Below are 21,911 nucleotides of genomic sequence, written 5' to 3'. Positions count from 1 at the left end.
GACATCCCAGCAGGGCCTGTGATGCCCATGGAAATACAGCACCTGTGACTCCCTGCATGCCCCTGTGTGCTCAGGGGCTGAGCTTCTCCTACACCCAGAACAGAAGACATCAGCTTGAGCGTGTTAGTAGCACTGCTTTGTTTCAGATATGCTGTCATGATGGTAGGAGGGAGAAGGAACAGGCCTGATGTTTTTAATGCATGAAATAAATCAGAAATGTTTGGGGAATTCTCCAATTTGATGCTGTGGTAACTGCCAAAACTAGAGGCCAGCCTTCAGAAAGAGAAAAATGTTCATGCTTGTGGCTTTGATGGTGTCAGGGACCTGCTTCTGAAATTTCAGACCATCTGAGGACCATCAGGGCCCCCTCTCATTCCTGTCCCTCACTCAGTCCAGGCTGCCCAAGCAGCAGTGCAAAGCCCAGATAATTTTCAGAAGTATAGGCAAGAGGAGCTTCTGCTTTGATCCCCTCTAGGCCACAGTCAATGCAAGTGTGATGTATTCTGTCAGTCTCAGCTGACTCCTGTGTCTCCAGCTAAAAGCATCTTTTAGGAGCTGTTTAATCCTTGGAATGAATTATTTCACCATAATGAGTATACACACAAATTCTGGTAATTTTGCACTGTCTATTGACAAACCTTCTTTTTCTTCCAGTGGGGAATTGATTTTGAGAGGAGAATATACCTTCTGTGATACCTGATTTTTCCACAAGCAGTCTTCCTCTGAGTGCAGGCCAGCCCAATACTGTGTGGTTTGTTGGAAGTGCTGAAATTACAGCCTGAGGTGCCACAGCTGCTGGAACAAGATGGACCAAGTGGGAATAGATACATCAGGGGTAAAGCACTAGATGGCCTCCACTAATCCAAACCATTTACCCTCATGTTTCTGCTTTCCATAAAAGCACAAGTGCCACTTGCCTGTCATTTAACAAGATTACAAAGGAAGGCCAAGCAATTTTAACTGTTTGCTTCTGAAACAAAATCTATCCCTCATGAATGGGTAGAGCCAGAGCCAGCTATGTGTAAGACTAAAATATGTCAAAGCACATTGTGACTTCTGTCATTGATTCTCTCTCATTCAGGTGTTCTGTGAGTGAGAGTGCTCTGGCTTACTGCAAAATCTGAGTGTTGCTTCCCAGGACCAATAAATCGTTTTCACTTCCTTATGTGAGACAAGGAGCAGCAAGCTAACCAGTCAGTCTAAACCATCTTATTTAGAAACATTAATTTTAAGTAGTTCATCTAGCAGTTAATTTAATTGTACATCTTTTTCTCATTTCAGAATCCTGTGCTGTAGTCAAGCTGTGATGGATTATCCTCTAGTTTGAATAAATCAGCCTAAAGTTTCACAAGAACGCTCATGGTCTGTCCAGCTGTTTTGCTCCAATTCTCTAGAAAGTACAGTTAGTCTACCACAGTTGATTTGTATTAAAACAAAGGTGCAACATTTCTAGGCTTCAGATTAGGTTATGTCCTCAAGACACAGTGTATCATAGTGCAGGAGACCCCCGTGGTAGCTGCAGGGAAGCCCTTGGCATGTGCAAAGGCAGTGCAATGTCGGGTTAGGAAGCAAGCTGGTATCCAAGAAGGAATAAGGCCTTGTCAGCCCTGTCACCAGTACTTTTGTGGCTCCTTGGTGCACTGTGAGTGCAGCAGCCCTGGATCTGAGGTTTCCACAGCAGAGATGGAGCTGAGGAATCCAAATTGCAGTTGCAGGGCTGTGAAAGTGCTCTGGGGCTGTGGTTCCCAATGCTCTGTCTCTTCCTTGGCTGACACTGCATCCTGATGGCTGCCTTTTGCCCTCTCTCAGACCCTTGCAGCTGAGGAAGTCCCTGAACAGCTGATTTCCCAAAACTGAGAGAGCACAAGGGAGGGCTCATTCCTGGTTTTGTCCTGTTTCCTAAGCTTTTGCCAAAATACCTAAATTTTTTAGCATAGCAATAATTCTGAGAACATTACTGTTTTTACGGTCTCTTTATAGCAAGGTGGAGTTACCCTGTATGTTCTCTAAATACTATTTCATTTACCTGTTGGGATTTACTGAAGCAGAGTTTGGATTCACACCACTTTTTAATAGTCCTGGCTAGGTCTGTTCTCCATTAATTTGTCTAATCCCCTTTGAACCTCTTCATACTTTTGGCTTCCACAATACTATGTGCATGAAGTCTCCATTTAATTATGTGTTATGTGGAAAAGTGCTTCCTATTTTTTTCATTTCAACCATTTGCCTGATAATCTCATTTAGGTTCCCCCTAATTCCTGTACTGTGGGAAAAAATCAATCCATTTCCCAAGTATCATCTCCACAGGAAGGGGTTTTGTAGGTCGGTATTTCCTGTCAGTTTTCTGCTTTCCAAGCATGCCCAAAGTATGTACTTAATGCCTCTCTATGTAGGCAGTGTGGTGGGCAGGAGACTGGAGCAGAGAGGGGAGATCTCCATGCTTTGGGCTGAATTTCCCTTACTTGTTGTGGGATAATTGAAGTCCAGTAGATTGCTGAGCAAAGAAAGAAGCTGAGTGTCAAATGTACAAGGATATCAGGCCTACTCCTTTATTTTGTGTACCAAAGAGATTGCTCACACTTCAAGGAAGAGGTGGACTAAAATTAGGACTAAAACTCATCAATCTGACCTTAGTTCTAGAGAGGGTGGCTGCCTGAAAGTGGAAATCTCACACAGTCTCCTTGAGAGCCATGGTTTCATCACTTCTTTGCTGGTGTTCTTGCCTTTCAGTTTATTGGTGCACAATTTTGAGTTACCTCATCACAGCAGTAGTTTTCAACTCCTTGTGCTGTGTTTCGGCTGTTCCCACGACAAAGTAGCCCTAAAACTGCTACAGTATCAGGGGAGCAGGTCATCTCATTCACCCTTAACCCTGTCAGAGTGTCTTTCACCTTCTACCTCTTCTGAATTTTGCAGCCTCCAGGAAGCTTAATGATAGCTGAGACTCTCTGCTTCCTCTTCAGTTGGTTTTGTTTTTCCTTTCCCTTTGAGCTAGCCTTTAACTTTGCTCCAGTGTTTGAAAGATCTAATATTCCATCTAAATTGAATATTGAAATATATTTCTGGATTCCCTCTTTATCTCTTTTTGTAGTCTCTAGAGCCTTACATCTGCCTCAGTTCAACAGAAGCACATGATGAAGTGCCTATGTGCTTTGCTGTATTGGGACCTGAAATCTAATTTCTTATTCTCAGTTTTATTTTCCGAACATTTAAAATTCCTAGACAGGTCTAGCAAGACATTTTACTTATTTTCCTCTGTTTTTAATAGTATCTATCTTCAAATTAATAATAAGTAAATAAAATATTTTGTGCACATCTGTATGCATGTTGCTGTCACTGGAATTTCAAAGCTAAAGATACTATGATCCTAAAATCCTTTTTGTTTCTTGACATGTTACATGTATAGTGAGATTATAATAGACTTGTGGCCAGGAGCAGTTGTCTCCATTAAAAACTAAATCTTTGGCAAGTATTTCCATATAATATATGATATCAGACTAGTCTTTCCCTAAAATCAGAGGAAATTGTGTAGTAAGTAATTGCTGTTGTCTTGTTCAATGCCTCATGAGAAATACTGGCAAATTGCACATGATAAATACATATCCAAAGATATTTCAGACCTGAAGCTTCCCTTTGAGATGATATTGGTTTGGGGGTTTTGTCGGGGCTTTTTGAATGATTATCAAAATCCCAAGTCAAATAATTTTACAGATTTAAAAAACCCAGATAGCTTTTTTTCCTCAGAGACATAATACAAAATATGACCTGCTGCTTCAATGCAAGCATCAATCACCAGAAGCCATGTTGGAATCAGAATAAAAATGCACTGTTCTCCAGCCACTAACTTACATTTACTCAAACAGGCACTGACCAAGTTAAACAAGCAATAAAAGTGGTGTTTTGGGGGTACTGACTGATAGATGAGTTCCTGATTTGTGAGGGCTTTTGAGCCCTTGTAGGACTCAGGGCAGCACTTAAACAGTTTTGTTTCTTTTTTCTTAATTTTAAATGAAACCTCTTCTTCTCCCTCTGGCTGTCTTATCTATTGATGTAACTGGTGTTGCATGAGAAATTACCTCATTTCAGTGACTGGAGACAGCTTTTCTAAAAGCTGCAGTAAGGTTTCCTCATTTGTTTAATGAACCTGGATAGGCAGAAAATTAAGTATCAGGAGCTGCAGAGGAAGAAAACTAAACCAGAATGTTCTGTGTATTGGGTGGCTTAAAAAAAATATATCTGTATTAATATAGCCAGTACATGTAATTGGTATTTAGATTATGGCATGATTATTGCTTTGCAGACAGGGCACTCTGTTATCACTCAGTCATCAATGAAGTAGCTGCATTCTGTGCTCATCTCATCTCTGAAGCTGAAAGAAGAGCTAGTTATTATCTTCAAGTGAGTTATTAATGAGGGGAAAAATCATCCCCAATTACTGTGAAGCAAAATATTTCAACATTTACATATCTCAGACTTTAATTTTGATCTAATCCTTTGTGAGTTCTTAAGCTCAGACAGTATTCACTTTCCCAAACATTCTCACACTGGCATATTGGGAGGAACTTAGACCTGTCCAGGTGCTGGCTTCCCTAAAGGTATTCTCTAGGGTCACAGAAGTGCTGCCCATCCCATCCTTGTGCTGCTAGGGACTCATATCCTCTGAGATCCCTTCATGCTACCCCATAGGAACAGATCCTCCACTGTCAGCTGTGCCAGAGAAAAAATCCTGAGTTGTCTATACTGTCTGTGTTCCCAGTCAGGTTTTTTTTCTTAACTAGAAACAGCCTGGAATTTATTTGTAATGGCTAATTTTGTTCTTTTGCTTTCCTTTGAATCCTTTTAAAATTAATGGTTTGAAAGTTTTGACTCTGAACATCCTAGAATAAAATCTGGGCAACACAAAGGTGATGATTTAAATTCATATAAACATGTGGGCAGTAACCAGGAGATGGGAGAAGTGCTGTCCACACTGGGAATCCATCTATCAACACAGATGTGAAGGTCTGACCTTGGCAGATTCAGGGGGTAGGGATGTCAAACACAGTTTGCAGTCAATTGGAAATGTAGCTACTAGACAAAGAAAACTCAATAATTACACAGCTGTTTCAGTAGATTACAGATTTCCTAGAAAACAATACAACAACCATCTGTGAATGGAAAAAAAAGTAAACTACTTTTTTAAATTCAAAAACATTTCTGAAAGTCATCAGATATCTCCCCTGTAAACTTCTTATCTCTATTCAAAAGTGACACAGTCTGTAACCAATTGGTGTAGATTTCTCTACAGCATTTATGTCCATTAATGCTTCATTGATTTACAGTGAAACTGCTGAAGGACTGTCTTGAATAGACATATAAATATTAATTTCTAGTGAAGGATGGCTGCTATTACACTAAATATTAAATGAATTCATAATACTTGGACATTTGCAATAAATCACTGCTGGGACTGCATACTAACATCCCATTCCCTTTTTTTTTTAAATATTAAAGCCATGGAAAAGAGCTGGTTGCTCCCAAAGAAATGTAGAGCTTTGTAATACTAGAATCATGAACAAATTCCCACAGCACAAGGAGGAGTTTCAACTTAGTCTCATTTTAGAGACAGAGAGAGGCATGTTGTGGTTTAGGCTGAACTGCTGATCACAGAGGGTTCAAACCCAATCTCTTTCTCATGGGTGATGTCGCAGTAAATTACCAGTTCCTGACAGTGCTTCTTTTGCTTGAAATGCTGTGAGCAGCATCAGCAGAGGATGTGGCCATGTGATACCAGGAGGCTGAGAGCCAGACTCAAAGGGAGAAAGAGCAGGGCATGCTGTCTAATCTCCACACACACAAAGTGGTTGGTATCAGGGCACCTCTAAGTACCTTGCCCAAGGACACTGCTTGAAGGATGGTACTGCTCAGGTTTTGTCTAGGCTTTGCAATTGAATTAAGTCATCTTCTCTCTTCCAAGACCACAGATCTTGGTTTCAAAATTTCAGTAAAATGCTCAGCAGGGGCTAAAAATCAATTTTTTATTTTTTCTTTTATTAAAGTAGAACAAAGGATAGATCAGCAAGTTCATTATAGCTTTCTGTTTTCTAAGGGATAGTAGCTTAAGAGTTGAAATTTTTGCCAGGGCTAACCCTGTGGAGTGGAAGCCATTCTTGAAAACAAAACTGAATGACTGTCAGACACATCTGCTTTTCAGTTTGTAGATGGGTGTGAGTATATGCACATCCTTCATTCCAAATATTTCTGCTTCTGTGCTTCTGTGCCTTAAATGGTCTAAGTTGCACAAGGTTTTTCTAATGAAAATTTGCCAAGGTATTTAAATTAGAAGCAAAAATGAGAAAAGCTGCTACCACATAGGAATATTAATTGTTTGTTATACAGGGCTTTAATTCACATAGTTACTTTGCATTTGCAAGAGTGCCAATTAAAGAGGCTCAAAGTGCTCACTGCTGCACAATAGCCGTTTCTCTGGAGCCCCACAATGGCTATTGTGTTCTGTCACTGACCTTTGGACACCTTCAAATGCATATTGACACAGGATGCTGGGATCATTAGAGATATTGTTTCAGTGTGCCACAGGGACAGAAGAGTTTTCCAATTTCATGAAGAGCTTTAAAATTTTATATAATGGTGACAGCAACAATATTTCTTAATTAGACAGTGAGAGAAAAACTGCAGCATTTTTCTGGTGTTTCAGGTGAATTCCAGAATGCACTTTCCATACAGTCCCTTCCCATCAGGAAAAGAAGATATTTATCAGGGGCATTTGGTCTGCTTTTCTATTGTTTCCAGGGGAATTGATTTAATTTTTTTGACCTGGTGGTGCCATATGGCCAGCCTCCCTTATCTTCCATGGATTCTGCCTGGGTGAACATCTTGACAGGATGGATCCTTTCATCCTGTAAGTGCAAAACACTCTTTTAAAGCATGACCAGTGGTGTGCAGGAGACCAGGATCCGGATGCACAGATCACCCTAGGACAACAGTTCAGACTCTGCTCTTCAAAAATCAGTGGACTTTGGCTCTGTGACAACAACTGTCTTCATTTTATGTCTTCTGTGTCTTGGCATCTAAGGTATTTCTGTTTTCTTACCAGTCCATGACAGTTAAGAAGTGCTGACAAGAACTTTGGAAGCAGAGATACCAGACATTCCAAGTACATTTACTGTAGTGAATCCTAGCATCTTTTAAAATCTTATATTTAGTTTATTGTAGCCTTTCTATTCTTTAAAGCTGCTTTGAGAAATTACTTCAGCAGTCAGAACATAAAAGAGCATAATTTTAAACCTTGCATGGGACATTTTGTCTACAGAGAATAAATAAATTACTGGCTTGTATTTCCAACAAGTGTTCCTACTTGAATATATAGAGAGAGTTTCTGTTCCATAAGTCTTGCTGTTTCTGGATTTGATTTTATCCCCTGGGATCCTATTATTGAACAAATTATCAAGTACAGCTAAACTTCACAGCCCTGAGACTCTGAAGATTGTTTGGGTAATGGCTTACACTTCTGACAAAAGAGGAAGAAATCTAATAGACCTTTGCAAAGCTTCTTGTATGATTTTTAAAAAATGGAAAATTTACTGCACAGCATTGCTGGTTTGCAACTCTAACCTAACATTGTGGAGCATGTGCCAGAGGATGGCCAATTTCTACATATAAACCTCTAGCCAAAAAACTTTCAAGATGAAGGACATAGTGTTTGGTATTTGTGTGTGCTTGAGGTAAATGTGCTGCAGGATTTCTCACACTGTTGTGAAATCAAAAAGGTCAGATATGTTTCCTGAGGAACACAGGCTAAATTTTTTTCTTCCCATTAATTGAAAGGGTGCTATTATCATCTTTTCATTTCTCTGTGTCAGAAACCCTTGTAGAACTTTGAAACCTCCCATGCACTGCCACTGCAATTGCCAATTGTGAATTTTGTGGTCTATCTTCAAACATCAAGGTGATACCTTTACCTTAACACATGAGGAGCAGTGACCCCCTTCTGGGAGGGAGACATGAATAGTTCTTGCTGTGTGGTGCAGGATTTGAAGGGTAGCGTGTCATGGAAAGAGTTCTTCAACTAGATTCTCATGCCTCCATTCTCCCTACTGTAAATCTGCATCAGGCAATAAAAGAGGCAGTAATGATGAATGCTTCTCTTGCACTGGGCTGGGATCTGGAATCTCTCCTCAGCCCATGGTGCTTCCCAGCAGAGGTTTTTAGCCATGGGTCCTGATTTCTTACTTGTGGGATGTATCTCTATTGAGGGACAGGATTCTCCTTGAAGAAAGAGGGCAGCATTCTGCTTGCTGTCTTCTCTGCATGGGAAGTTTGTATCTTTGCTGTACTAGTGTAGCTGCACTCTTTGTTTGAAAAGGCACATGATCACTGCCTGGATAGATTTGAAAATGGGGCTAATCTTTGCAGTATATTTGGTCTTTACTGAATTAGTTGAAGCCCTTTTCAATGGGGTGGGATTTTCATAGGATCTTTATTATAGAAAGTTCAAGTTCTACCTGGATCCACGTCTATGGCAGTTTTGAGAGATTTCCTGCCTTACACATTGAGGTTTTCTAAAATGAAAACAAAGAGACTTGGTATGTTTGCTCACTGCCCATGTTTTCCTTGGTTCCTTTGCAGAAGGAGAAGAAGAGCGGGCTGTTGAAACTTCTAGCAGGAGCATCAACAAAAAAGAAGTCACGCTCCCCACCATCTGTGTCGCCCACCCACGACCCCCAGACAGCCATTGAAGGAGTCCTGCAAGGGGCAGTGGGGCCTGAGCTGTCCTCCCTCTCCAGTCACGGCAGAGCTGGCTCATGCCCCATCGAGAGTGAGATGCAAGGAGCCATGGGGCTGGAGCCTCTGCACAGGAAAACTGGCTCCTTGGATTTGAATTTTTCCATCCCTTCACCTGCCAGGCCTCCCCTCTCTTCCATGGCAGCTATTCGGCCAGAGCCCAAGCCTTTGCCCCGGGAAAGGTAAGTTGTGTTTCTCCTGAGGTTGCCTGCATCCACAGGGAGCAGTTGGAGGAGGGATGAAAGAGTTGTTGCAGTTTTGGTGTTCTGTGGATTGACTGTAAGTGGCTCAGCTGTCTTTTAGGAAGACAGGGCTTACATGCATCTGCCCATTGAAAGTCACTTGGTACACCGTGCAGGTTTAAAGTGTTGAAGAGCACCTGTCCATGACACTCCACAGCTCTGGTCTGGAGGACAGCAGTGCTTTCTCAGCCCAAGTGGTGTAAATACTGTTGGCAAATGCCACATTTAAAGTGGGATTCCAGTATTTTAACTAAAGGAATAAGTTAAAGGAATTGGCGTATTATGTCCCATCTGGACATGTCCTGTTCTGCAATACCAAAGACTGTTTCAAATTCTTCTTGTTTAGAAAACATACAGATACAGCCATCTTCAGTGACCTGTTACCAAAAATGTAGCTTGCTTCTAGAGAGGGATGAACCAGTGATTCTGGAGTTCATTTCAGCAGCCTGCTCTTCACCTTGGTACCTCAGAGTAACTGACTTCACAAACCTGAAAAAAGAAGAATAGGAATACCAAAATACAAAAGCTGGTGAAGAGAGAGATAACTGACCAGAAGAGAGCTGGGGATTGCAGAAAAGAGATAGGTCTCACTGTGCAGAGTCACACTGGCTTCAGGTAGATGTTTTCTACAAGACTGCAGCTTGTGGACTGGGAAGCAAATAAATAATACACAGCTACAGTGCCTTTGAAAAGCTTTCCACTCAGAAGGTGATTGAGAAAAACATACTTTTACAAAAGCGTTGAGGAATTTTTGAAAAGCTGCAGGGAACACTGTTCAGGGAACACTCTTGAATTGGTATTTAAAACAATTTTGAAATAACATTAAAATCACAGAAGTTGGAAAGAAACTAGCTTTGTGTGTATGAAAGAGGCTGAAGGGAATGGATTGGGCAAGGCACCTGACCCTGAATCCAGTTGGGATCATGAAGCAGATGATGTGTAATAAGGGACATTACAGGACCATCCATATACACTTTTTTACTCAATGCAAGTTGGAATTCAGTTGTGAAGGTGACAGTGACACCATAACATACTTAAACTTTTTTAAGGCATCTGGCTTGTTACCATAAAACCCCTTGCTGAGTAAACTGTATACAACCAACCCAGCAGATACTAAGTGGATTGGAAATGGATTCACTGGCATAAAATCTAACTCTACATAAGAAATCACTAGAAATGGTTATTAATGTATGTAGTGCAGCCCAACAGGAGTGGGGTCCTGAACCTGGACTGTCGACACAAAACCTTTGCTGTTGCAGGATGAGGACTGAAGTGGGACGTGTGTGATGGGTAGGGCAGATCTGTTGGTACAGAGCTAATTCAGCTCCTGGTCAGGTGGAAACAGAGTAACAGTGTATTTCAGAAGAGGCAAATCTGATGCAAAGTGAAGTGGACTCCAAGAAGCATCTTAAGAAAAATGGAAGATTTAAAACTATATACTTGCAATGAGAGACACCGGGAGCTCTGGCACACCTGGTAAAGAGTGTAGGGATGACATGGTAACAGTCTGTAAGAGACTGCACTCAGGACAGGCATGGGAATATTTTTACACTAGATTTGGCATTTTTTCTAAAAGAGATGCTTTTGTTCAGGTGCAGCTGTTAGACTTGAAGCAGAAATAAATACAGGCAAGTCCTTCAGCATTGTAATGAAGGCAGTGAGAACAGACTATCGCAGTAGTCTCTTGCCCTTAAAATCCATGAAAAAGTAATTTATAAAAGGAGTGAAAAACCAATCCCTATTTAGGCACACTTAATTTAGTCTACATCAGTTCAGATTAATGCTATAAGAAAAGTTAAATCAATATAAACCAGATTTAGCACCAGTGTAACTGAATCAGTGGGCTGCTGCACCTTTAGTTAAATGTAACCATGAAGAGAAGCTGGGGAGTACAGCCCCTGACGTCTCCAGAGCTGGATGTTAATGTGCTGCTCTCAAAGCTTTACTATAGAGCACTCCAGACACATTATGTAATATGCCAGGGCTAGTCCCATACCCTACAAATTTCTCAGTCCACCTCAGGTGGTCCAGGTAGGGAAACATTTAACTGATGACTATTTTTAACTGTCAGAATAAAACCAGAGAGACAAAGGTTACCTGGATCCTCTTAGTTGTGCTGGAATCAGGAGCAAATAGATTTAGAGAGCTAAAACTGAGTAAATACTTCCAGCTGCAGTATATGGTGATAAGGCACTTCCTCTCATTTTACGTATTTTGATTCCTGAGTCTTAAATCTGAAAATAAGCTATAATTGAAGTAACCATAATTATACACAGCAGGCAAGATTCTTTAATTGATTTATGAATTAACTTCCATATCATTGGTGTATCTGCATTCCTTAACTGATCATATGGGTTTTTTCATGTCCATAATGGGAAATATTAATTACCTTCATGCAGTAGGAAGGATAATGCTTAGTCCTGGAATAATCTGAGCAGATACATTAAACACTTGTCTGCTAGAAATTCATCCCACATCCATCTGTGCTCATTAAATCATCAAATTTCTCAGAAGTACCAAATTATATTTTTTTTAAAACAAATTACGGTTTTCAAACCTCTTGTTCTTTTCACATCTGGCAATGGAGCAACTTGCATTGAACGTCACTCAGCTCCATATTTTGCTTGTTTGCATTTTGGTGCATTTCATACACACAGTAGGAGCAATTCTCTGAGAAAGAAAAGGGAGGAGAGGGAAAAAAAGGTTAGATAAACAGATTCAGATGCTGGAAGAAATTTTAAAAAGCTGCAAAGCATTTCAGTACACTTAGCTGTACTTGGCTTTCTGTCTCCCAACGCCCATCTGTGCACACAGAAACAGAGCACTGAAAGGTTGGAAGAAGTAGCACATTCCTTAATATTTACAGCATTCAAAAAGGGGCTCATGCAGGCAGCAAAGCACCGCTACTTTTCCTATAGAGGTTGGCTTGCAGCTCCAGCCCTTGCCACATCCAGGTTACCAATCAAACCCAGTGCACCAAGGGGTGCATTAAAGGGCTCTGACTGCCTGCAGCTCACTCACTGTTTAAAGGATGAATTGCCTGTTCTGCTCCCCTACAATGCTGACCTGTCTGGGAGTTGCAGACAGGTAGACAGAAAGGTGAAGCAAGCGTCACCCTCTTGCAGGTGCTGGTAATGTTTATACTCTTAGTCTTTTTTGGTGGTTTGTTTGGTTTTTTTTTTGTACACAGAGAGGAAAACAATTATCTTCTTCTTCTTGATATTCTGAAGCCTGGCTATGGATGACTGGATTAGGAAGGAAATTGCTCCTAGCTCTCCTGTCATTTAGCCTTCATATTTGTCTAGTTTGCTAGGATAGTCAGAGCCCATCTCTGCCTTCTGGGTGTAGTTTCCACTACCAGTTTATAAAAGCACATTCCTTCAGATGCTCTCTGTCATAAAGCATCCAGCAATCCAAGCAGCAGAGCAGAGAAATTTCCCAGGTGGTGTCCTTGTCACTTCATGTGGCAGTGATTGACTGCCAAGTGAATACCCCATCAGTCTGTGTGTGCCCCACACACTCTTTTCCACCTACAGCTCCATCCAGTTTCTGCTGGTATGAGAAACAGGACCAGTACAGGGAGGCACTGTGGTGAGGCAGGCACTGGGCCAGAGTCTTGCCCACATCCCACCACGCTGTTGGCTCACAGGAGGGGTGTGCTGTGTGCCTGGCAGCACCAAAACAAAATACTTCCCTTGCCACCCCCTTCAAGAAAATGTGACTGTACATGAAGCAAAACAGGAGAGTTGAGTGTGCGTGTGTGTGTGTGAGTCATGTTCCCCTCGCTGCCTGGCACTGTTCCCAGAGGCGAACCTGAGTAAAACATGTCACGCGCTGTTGACTCTTTTATAGTAGCTGGCACTAACTCTGCCATGTTATATTGTGATAAAGCAGCTGTGGCCAGACTTATTGTCACGACTGGCATATCTGCACTGTGTTTCTATGGTTTTCATGCAGCCTTCAACCAAGTTATAACCACAACAGTGCTGCAGAGTAAGATGGGAGTAGTAAGTTTAACCTTTAAAATAAATCCTTCCACGTTTCCATGTATCTTTCTACAAATCACTGCCACATTAGAAATTGAGCTCCCAATTCAAGGAAGCATTCAAGCATGTGCTTAACGCCCATTGACTTCAATTTTGCTGTGCTCATATGTCTTCTTTGCCAAAAAGGAAAGCAAAAGAAGAGTTCTTTTCATTCCTGGAAAGTGATACTAGAGAAATGACCCAAGGAGTAATTTCTGACTGAACAGTGACATGTATTCACATGGTTAAGTGCTTCTCTGAGTAGGGATACCTGCCTTAGGATTGGGAACTAACCATCAACCATCTCAGAAATTAAATCCTAAGATACTTCCAGCAGAAAGGTAAAAGACCCAACTGAGATTTGTTCTTCTAGGGGTACTGATTCAGTCACCATACTATGGGGAAGCAGGTTTTGGCTTGTAGTGTGCAGAGTTGCCTTGCAGGTCCCTGCAATTTGCCAGTGAAAGGATGAAAAAACAGAGCTCCACTGGTAGACAAGAGCAATGGTTAACTGAGCTAGATGGTCCATTGGCACTGATATTCCATTGCCTCCACATTAGGGATGTGTATCCCTAATGTATAAGAGACCTGGACTAGACTCATGAAACCTGTTTTTAGTGTATGATACTTTGAGAAACAGGAACTTGCATTAAGCATCAAAATTCAAGCACTCTAGATGGGATCAGATTGGAGTTTAGCCCTGCAGACTTAATTTGCCTCATTGCACATTTTCCTAAGTTGCTCTAGTTCCATCATTGTCCTGGATACACGTATTTACTCAGTGAGTATTTTGGGGTTCAGCCATTAATTACTGATCAGTTCTGATCAATACTGTTCAGTGCCTGCCTGCACACTGACAGAGGGCCTGTATGAGTCATTCAGAGCAGACAGGACTCCTACGCAGGCAGTGTGCATGAGATGAGTCTCTGTGGAAAGTGTGGCACGAGGCTTTGCAGCTGAAGGAGTCAGAGAAGCCACTTTCCCCACATCTGCACTACTCAGTGCATTTCAGCATGGCCACTTGCTAATGATATTCCAACCTCTGCAAAAGGTGGGGTGCCTCCCATGTCAGAGGCTTGACTCACATCCAGAGCAGCATCTTGTGCACTAAATGAAGCAGGCATCCTATGGGAAAAATAGTATGCAATCATATAATGAAAGATTATATTGCAAGGCAGCAGAAGTAAAGTCATGAACAATTTTATTTGCCTTTTTCTTCATCTCAGATGCATGGGTGTGAAACACTTGTGTTCTTGTAAGGTTGTAGATTTCTTTATGTATCTACACACGATATTTTTAATCGCTTTGCTTCTTTAAAAGAAACAAAACCAGAACTTCCATCAGGTGACATCTGTTTGAGGTTAGGAGTTTTATTTGCACCTTCCAGATTTCAGTAGGAGTAGCAAAGGAGGACTGGGTGGGAGAGGTGTTTCTTTTGGCTGTGAAAAGAAGTGCTATGAAGACAGGGGACAGGGGGATTGCAAGGTCTTTGCCGACAGCAGAGGATGGACCTATTCCCATCTCAGTGAGATAATTGCTGCCAGGGTGCCCATCCCACCCCCAGCCCCAGTGCCAGCCTCTACTGATGCAGTCTCCTGCTTCTTGGGATGCCTTGTCCCTGCCCCAGACTCCTTCCCACCAAGGCTTTTTGCTCTCCCAGACTCAGCTCAGCAGAGCTTCCCCCCTCAGCAGCCATACCCACACCTTCTCTCAGGGCTTCCAGTTTTCATCACAGTCACATTTCTTCCTCTGCTCCCAGTTTTTCTGCCATTAGCCTCCCTCTTCCTCCACCTTGTCCCTTACTTTGCCCCACTCTCCAGCTCCCTGGGGTTTCCCTGCCCAGGAAAAACCCATCCTCTGTCCTTGCTGATACTACTTGCAGCCTCTCCTCTTGTATTATCTCTTGTGCACCAAGGACCCTCCCAGGCCACTGCCCATCCTGGACAGTAGCCTCCAGGGATGAAGTGCCCAATCCAAGGATGCCCCAGCAGCCAGCAGTGGGGATGTCCAACATCAAGTCTGTCCCCTAAGAGAAAAATACAAGAGGGGCCCAGTACTAAGAAAGGAAGAAAAATGCAGCCTCTGAGGTCCCACAGAGCTAGGATAGCTTGGAGCATAAATCAGCAGAGATTTTACTTTCAGTGCTCGTAAAGCCTAAACATGTGCCATTTTGGGGTGGTTTGAATGTTTTTAAACCTGGCTGTGAGTGGATGATTTTCTGAAGGAACACCATCCCTTACAGACCAGTGGGACCACAGGAAGGTCTTTGCTCCCAAATACAGGACCTGAGAGCAGTTTGTGGAAGTGCTCATATAGGTCCTGCTGGTGCTGCATAACCCCTCATGTTATTCTTGAAAGTGATGAGGCCATTGGGCTCTATGTTGGACCCTCAGCCTGATACAGCCAACTGCTGCTGAGAATTTGGGCCAAAATGATTAACATTTGTCAGAATTTTAACTACATAAGACAGATTTACACAATTTACAACAGAAATTACCAAATATTGTTAATATTGGTCAGAGGTAGTTGCCACACTTGTCATCATTAATTGTTGCCCAGCTAATTAGCATTTTTGAAAGTTGGTAATTTAGAGGTGGAATGTGACACAGACAAAATTGAGAAGGCTGAGATCCATCTAAAATGCCAAGCAACAGTTTGGTATAGGAAAACCTACAATTTTATAGCATCTTCTCGAAGAGGGGACAAAAGGGGAAATTAAAAGTGGAGATATAAATAGAAGTATCCCGGGCTGCCTTTTTGGGAGTGAGGGAGGATGTCTGGGAGAAGAGAACTTTTCTGCCAAAAAAATACGGCTCATAGCTGTCCTTGGGGTTCCATTCCAGAGGATAAGCGAGGCTGAGGTGCCACCTGGAGGTGTGGAGGGGCGGCACAGCTCCCGTGCCAGCGCAGTGCCGGGAGGCTGCCCCTGCAGCCCCGCCGGGCTGCTCTCCCAGGCTCCGCTTCAAACCTCTCTAGGAAAAGGCATCGCGTCTTTTTCCATCTCTCTCTTAACTGATTTGCAAGGTCTTTCACAGCTAGTGTCTTGTTATTCTATCAAAAACCTCTTCAGTACTATCTTGTGAGGTACTGTAGTTAATTAAATTTAAACCATAGCATTTAGGGTTTCCTGAATGGGGGAAAGTGCCTCATTTTGTAGTGCAGTGACTGAGATTTATTTCTCTAAGTTGCTAAGAAGATGCTGTGTAGAACCCCTTTTATGACAGTGGGTGCATTCCTGTTGAGTGTGGTCACCTGCTTCCTCATGTGAACCATTTAGGGACTAGCAGCTCATCACTCTGAGGACGTAGTTTTGCTTTAAAAGGACATCTCTGTGCTTTTGGTACATGAGGTGCTGGCAGCCCCAGCTGGGTCTTCAGCGTGACCCTGCCCAAGACACCACCTTTTTCTGAGTTTCTGTTTCCTGACTTGCCAGAACTGTCCATGAGTACCTCCACGGGACTCAACTAACATTGAGGTCCAACCTTTTTTATTTCTCAAGGCCTCTTGAGTTCCTGATGCAGAGCTCCGATATGTGTGATTGTGCGTAAGAGTAGTGAGATCTGAAACTTGGCATCATCTTAGCTGAAATTGTTCCACTCTGATAATTTAATTAATCAACACTGCAGCAGAGTGTTTGAAATAATGTGTGCATTCATTTGCATAATGAGTGTAATTGGCAAAGCTTCATATTATAAGTGTAGCAGTTCCACAGATGATAGCTTGATAGACCATTTTCCTGTACACGTTTCAACCCCTGTTATTTGCTTTTCCACAGAGGAAGGAAGTGACAACTAGATTTATTAACCAAGGTACAGAGAGGATCAGCAAATTTTTGATGGCACTTGAACACAAATATTTTCCACGACTGTGTTGCTGTCAAGATAAAAAAGCCATAGTCAGTTATTAGAACAGAACCCCTGCTTCAAATGGAGTTTAATGCTTTTCCAAGTAATGGGTTGTTTGGTTGTGGAGATGTCCAGACATAGAGTCAAAGCTGATATTTCCAGTGTCATGCCAAAGTGGAGTGCCTAGTTTCAGAACTGAAGTCACTAGGCACCTGAGCAAAATCTGTTAAGAAAATGGGTGACTGCCACTGGAGAGCCCCTTGCTTTAGTACTGTCTCGCTGGGGATGGCCTTGATGGTGCACAGCCTCCAGGGCATGTTAAAGTCCCCAGAGTCAGGATATTATCTTAAATAAGTACCCACCTTGTTACAAACAGGCATTGGCAGCCAGGCAGCAGTTGTGAATATATTAATTCTCCGGAGATGGACTTTAGGTAATAATCAATTGGCAACTTTTAACTATCTTACTATATTCATTACTTTGCAATTAGAAAGACAGTTATTGACTCTTAACCAAATGCCAGATAACTGCAGAAGTGCTGAAGGAAAAAAACAACCATGCAGTAGAAATATATTCCCTTCTCTGCACACAAGTGCATTGATATAAAATGGCCCAGTCTGTGCTCTCAGAAGGATGCCTGCTGATAAGCTCTGAGTGCAGAATAGCTGTATCAGGCTCAGACACATCATTACTCCATTGAAATGAAGTGACACTTGACAACTAAGTTCCCAGAGAGCCCTGGGAATGGTTCAGGACTGGGGCTCCCCGTTGGTTTGGAGAGTGCTTTGAAAGTCACTTGATACCTCTCCATTTTAGCTTCCCTTCCAGGTTTGAGGGACTCAAAGTACATTCTCAAGACACATTACAAGAAGAAAAATATGAACTGCTTTAGCTAACATCTGCTGGTGTCACATGCAGTGGGAGCATTGCAAACCCCATTTTTCATCATCAGTGGACAAAGGAAGAGAGCATATCACATATCTGGACTTCTGTAAGGTCTTGGAGATGGTCCCTCACATGTCTCTTTAAATTGGAGAAGGATGGATTTCATGGGTAGACTGTTAGGTGGATCAGGAATTGGTTAGACAGCCACATCCAGAGGGTAGTGATTAGTGACTCAATGTCCTAATGGACATGGGTGATGAGTGGTGTCCCTCAGGGGTCCACACTGGAACCAGTGCTGTTCAATATCTTCATCAATAACATAGATGGTGGGATTGAGGGCACCTCAGGAGGTTTGCAGATGACACCAGACTGATTGATGCAGTTGACACATGCGCTCTGAGCAACCTGCTTGAGTTGAAAATGTCCCTGCCTCTGGCAGAGGGGTTGAACTAGATGACCTTTCAAGTCCCTTTCAGCCCATACTGTTCTATCATTCTATGATGCTATGATTTTTGGAGGGAGCAAATGCAGAGCTGAATAAGACATGTTACAGTGGAGATGCAGCACTAGGATAAAGCAGCCAAGTCCTGGCACAGGCTCAGCACACAGCTGGGAGCAAAGATACCATGAGTGGTCCATCCATTTGACAGCACATTTCTGCTTTCATGGGCTGGCTCCAGAGTCATCCTGGTCAACTGTCCAGCAAAGCTGGCCAGAAATTTACATCTTACTCAGTTTTAGTGGAAAATATAGTAGCTGCATTGCATACAACTAGTGTGTGAAAATGTAACTTACTGACATTTCCTAAAGTTTTTTTCCCAAGATCTCTGGTACTGGTGCCCAGCTGCTCCCATCAAGGGCAGATTAACCAAGTCTTTGCACATTTTTCTCTCCGAAGGTACCGCGTTGTGGTCCCGTACCCGCCGCAGAGCGAGGCGGAGATCGAACTGAAGGAAGGTGACATTGTGTTTGTGCACAAGAAGCGGGAGGACGGCTGGTACAAGGGGACCTTGCAGAGGAACGGCAGGACGGGCCTCTTCCCCGGGAGCTTTGTTGAGAGCTTCTGAGGACAAACCACCGCTCTCTCAACTGAGGAGCTTTCAGGGGAAACTGCATAGCACAAGAAGAGACAGCAAAGAGAAACTGGACTGATAACCACTGCCATTTTTATTTCCAAAGACTTCCCCCAGGCCCTTCAGTCTGCAGCTCTGGAGACACAGTGTCCCGCTGTGCTCCCGAGACCGTGTGCGGTGCATACAGTGGTATGTTGAAGTAGTGCCTTCCACCTGGAATCACAGACTGAAAGGACGCCCATCTGGACTGTAGTAACCTAAACTCTGGCTGTTAACCTTTTGTGTAAATTATAGAGAAGATATCTTTAAAAAAATTAAGAGGAAAGCTGTTATATTGCTGTAACTTATTTGTCAGAGCTGCAGTGTTCTTATTACTGGCCTATGCAAGATGGATTTGAGAGTTCAAGGAGGTGTGCTAGGAAGCTCTTAAACTGGGATTTTGTTTTTACCAAGGGAAGAAGAGGGGAGGGTGGAGAAAACCCCAGCTAAAGATCAGTGCATCATTGTGCAAGTAAGAATGAGGAGTCAAAAACGTTAATGTCATGCTTTCTATATACCTCAAAGATATGCTGCGCAGGTTTGTTGGTGTGTGTCGGCGTTCAGAGTGCCACACCACCCCGTGTCCTGGCACTGCTGCCAGGGAGGTCCTGGAGGAAGCACGGCTCCACCATTAAACTGTGGTTATTTGAGCAGAATCCCTTTTGCCTGTCTTCTGCCCGTATTATATGCAGCATGGATTTTTGTCCTCGGTATCACTTTCCATTGCTTTTTTGTACGACGTACCTTTTTACTGTAAGAATTGCTCTACTTTATATATATTCCTACTAGATCAGACATTTCCTCTTTTTCATACATCTGGTGCTATTTTTTTTAATTGTTAAAGATTTGGTTAAACAGAGAGGCTGCAACAAGATTTGCATTCAACATATGAAATTAGAACCGTACCTGAAGATTGAGATCAGACTTGTTCTTGCATCATAGAGGAAAAGAGAAAAAGCTGCATGGTCACCGATAAATACACCTGGGGGGGGCTGCCTGTGGAACACACACATGCTTGCTCTCTCCTACATATTTAGAGTGGCTGAAGACCCATGCTGAAGCACAGCGTTCTGTCTGGAGAGTGATAATGACTCCAGAATTGGAAGTAATTCCCAGAGGAGTCATTTTAATTGACTTTCATGGCAATAAGAAGAACACTGCAGGTTCTAGCACACGCAGGGACCATGGAGTTTTCCTCTGTCGTTGCATGACGGAGACAAGAGCTGATCTGCGACAGCAGTAATTAGTGTTATGGAAATGTGATTTCTTACTGTAGAAATGTACAGTTCTGGAGACTGTTGGATTTCTTAATGTCGTCAAGCTACAATACAAACTGTATCAGGCAATATAAGCTTCCATCTACCAGGGACTTAAAGGTGCAATAAATGTGAGTTTAGCCAGTAATTTGTATGAAAAAGAATGAGAAAAAAAATCATAATGCAATTGTTGAGAGTATTTAAAAAGACATCGGTTCTTGAGGAGTGAATTGTGTTGAAAGGCCTTTCATAGCTGTATCCATACCTTGCCTCTGACAGCAGCTGGCTGTTTGCCAAAGCCCACATGTGGTGGGTGTTTAGAAGTGTGTCAGAGGCACTGTAACCTGGAGATGATCTTATTAAAACAAAGAGGCCTGGTGGGTGAACATCATCACTGCATTACCAGTATTTCATGTGCAAAGGTGTAAGTTTTGTTTTCATTCAAGCCGTGTGTACTAGTACATATCAAAACTCATGTAAGTGAGCATTCATGTTTAAGTTCAGCTCTGTGACTTTGTTCTCTGTAAAATAAGTTCTTCTTGCTGTCACATGTTAACAAACCAATTCCAGAAACACAGTTCATGGCCAAGTATAGCACCTTCAAACCAGGAGGCATCACTTTCAGGGTGTTTCTTTTTATACTTGATGTTGCCGCATTTGTTGATATTCCAGATTGTAATGAGTCAGTCACTAAAAATTTAGTTACTGTTAAGAGGAAATTGCCTTTTTATAACCAATAAGAGACTGAAGAAACGTCTTCTGGAAAGACTTGTTCGAGATTAGAGCCATATCTGTTCCACTTATTTGGTCCAGGTCAGAACTGGTGTCACTGCACCTCAAACAGTAAACTGCACAGTTAGGCAGTCAGCAATTCCAAAATGTGTTATTGATTCCAATAAAAATTCTGGGTTAGATCCGTCAGAGATGAGATTTTTTTCTGACAACTTACAGTGGTTAAAACGCTCTTAAAATTCTGTTCCATGGTGTATTTACTACAGTCAGAAAAACAAAACAGGATGACAACTTGCATGCTGCCTATTCTGTTCAGCCAGATCTAAAATGGTTCCAGATTTCCATCGTTTTATGCTTAACTCTAAGAGGACAAAAGTTGGAGTGTGAGAGGATCAAGGAAAACATGCAGATCATTAAATCATTAAATCAGTGCTTTAAAATATATTTTGCAAGAAGGATGATGATTTTTTGAATGGTCGACAACCCTTCCAGTCTTATTTTTCTTCTAGGAAAAATATGGGGGGAAGGGGGAGGAGGTGTTCTATTGTGATAGCAGCTGTTTCTGGCCCCTCTTTATTGCTTATCACAGTTTGGGTTACTCAGTAATCTTCTTGGACAAATCACTTCCATGCCAGGAGCACAAGTATTAAGGTGAACTTAATACAGCCCAGTGATACAAAAACATGACCCAGTGCCATTCAGAAAGTCCTGGACTGAGAGAGGTTTGACTCATACTGTGGTCTAGTTTTTACCTGTCATGCCAGGAAAAGAGGGAGGAGAGGGCATCTCCATCTCCTGCAACAGGGCAGGGAAAAGATTCCTTCTGGTGGCCTCAGTTTGTAAAATGCCAGGTTTGTTCTTCTAGAAGTGGGTTCAAGTAATTGAACAGTTCCTTTGAACTTTGCACAGCTCAGAAAATGTTTTTGTTATACATGAATGTTAACGTGGTTTAGGAAATGTTGGCAGATATGAGTACAAATGAGCTACAATGACTGTGTTTCTGATTCTTTAAATAAAATAAGTATTAAGGCAA

General features: G+C 42.3%; 1 protein-coding gene across 1 annotated transcript in view; it reads left to right on the top strand.

The window, feature by feature from the left end:
• SH3RF3 (SH3 domain containing ring finger 3) overlaps nucleotides 1-21,911 on the top strand; it is a 247,410-nt gene extending 225,499 nt beyond the window's left edge. Inside the window, exons 9-10 of the mRNA XM_054655151.2 lie at nucleotides 8,626-8,963; nucleotides 18,677-21,911. Of these exons, the coding sequence (XP_054511126.2) occupies nucleotides 8,626-8,963; nucleotides 18,677-18,845 (507 nt within the window). The 3' untranslated portion in view covers nucleotides 18,846-21,911. The remainder of the gene's footprint in view (nucleotides 1-8,625; nucleotides 8,964-18,676) is intronic.

The sequence above is a fragment of the Agelaius phoeniceus genome, chromosome 2 (genome assembly GCF_051311805.1).
Source record: "Agelaius phoeniceus isolate bAgePho1 chromosome 2, bAgePho1.hap1, whole genome shotgun sequence".
Lineage (NCBI taxonomy): Eukaryota > Metazoa > Chordata > Aves > Passeriformes > Icteridae > Agelaius > Agelaius phoeniceus.
The sequence above is the reverse complement of the archived record's forward strand: the minus strand, read 5'-3'. Positions and strand labels throughout refer to the sequence as shown.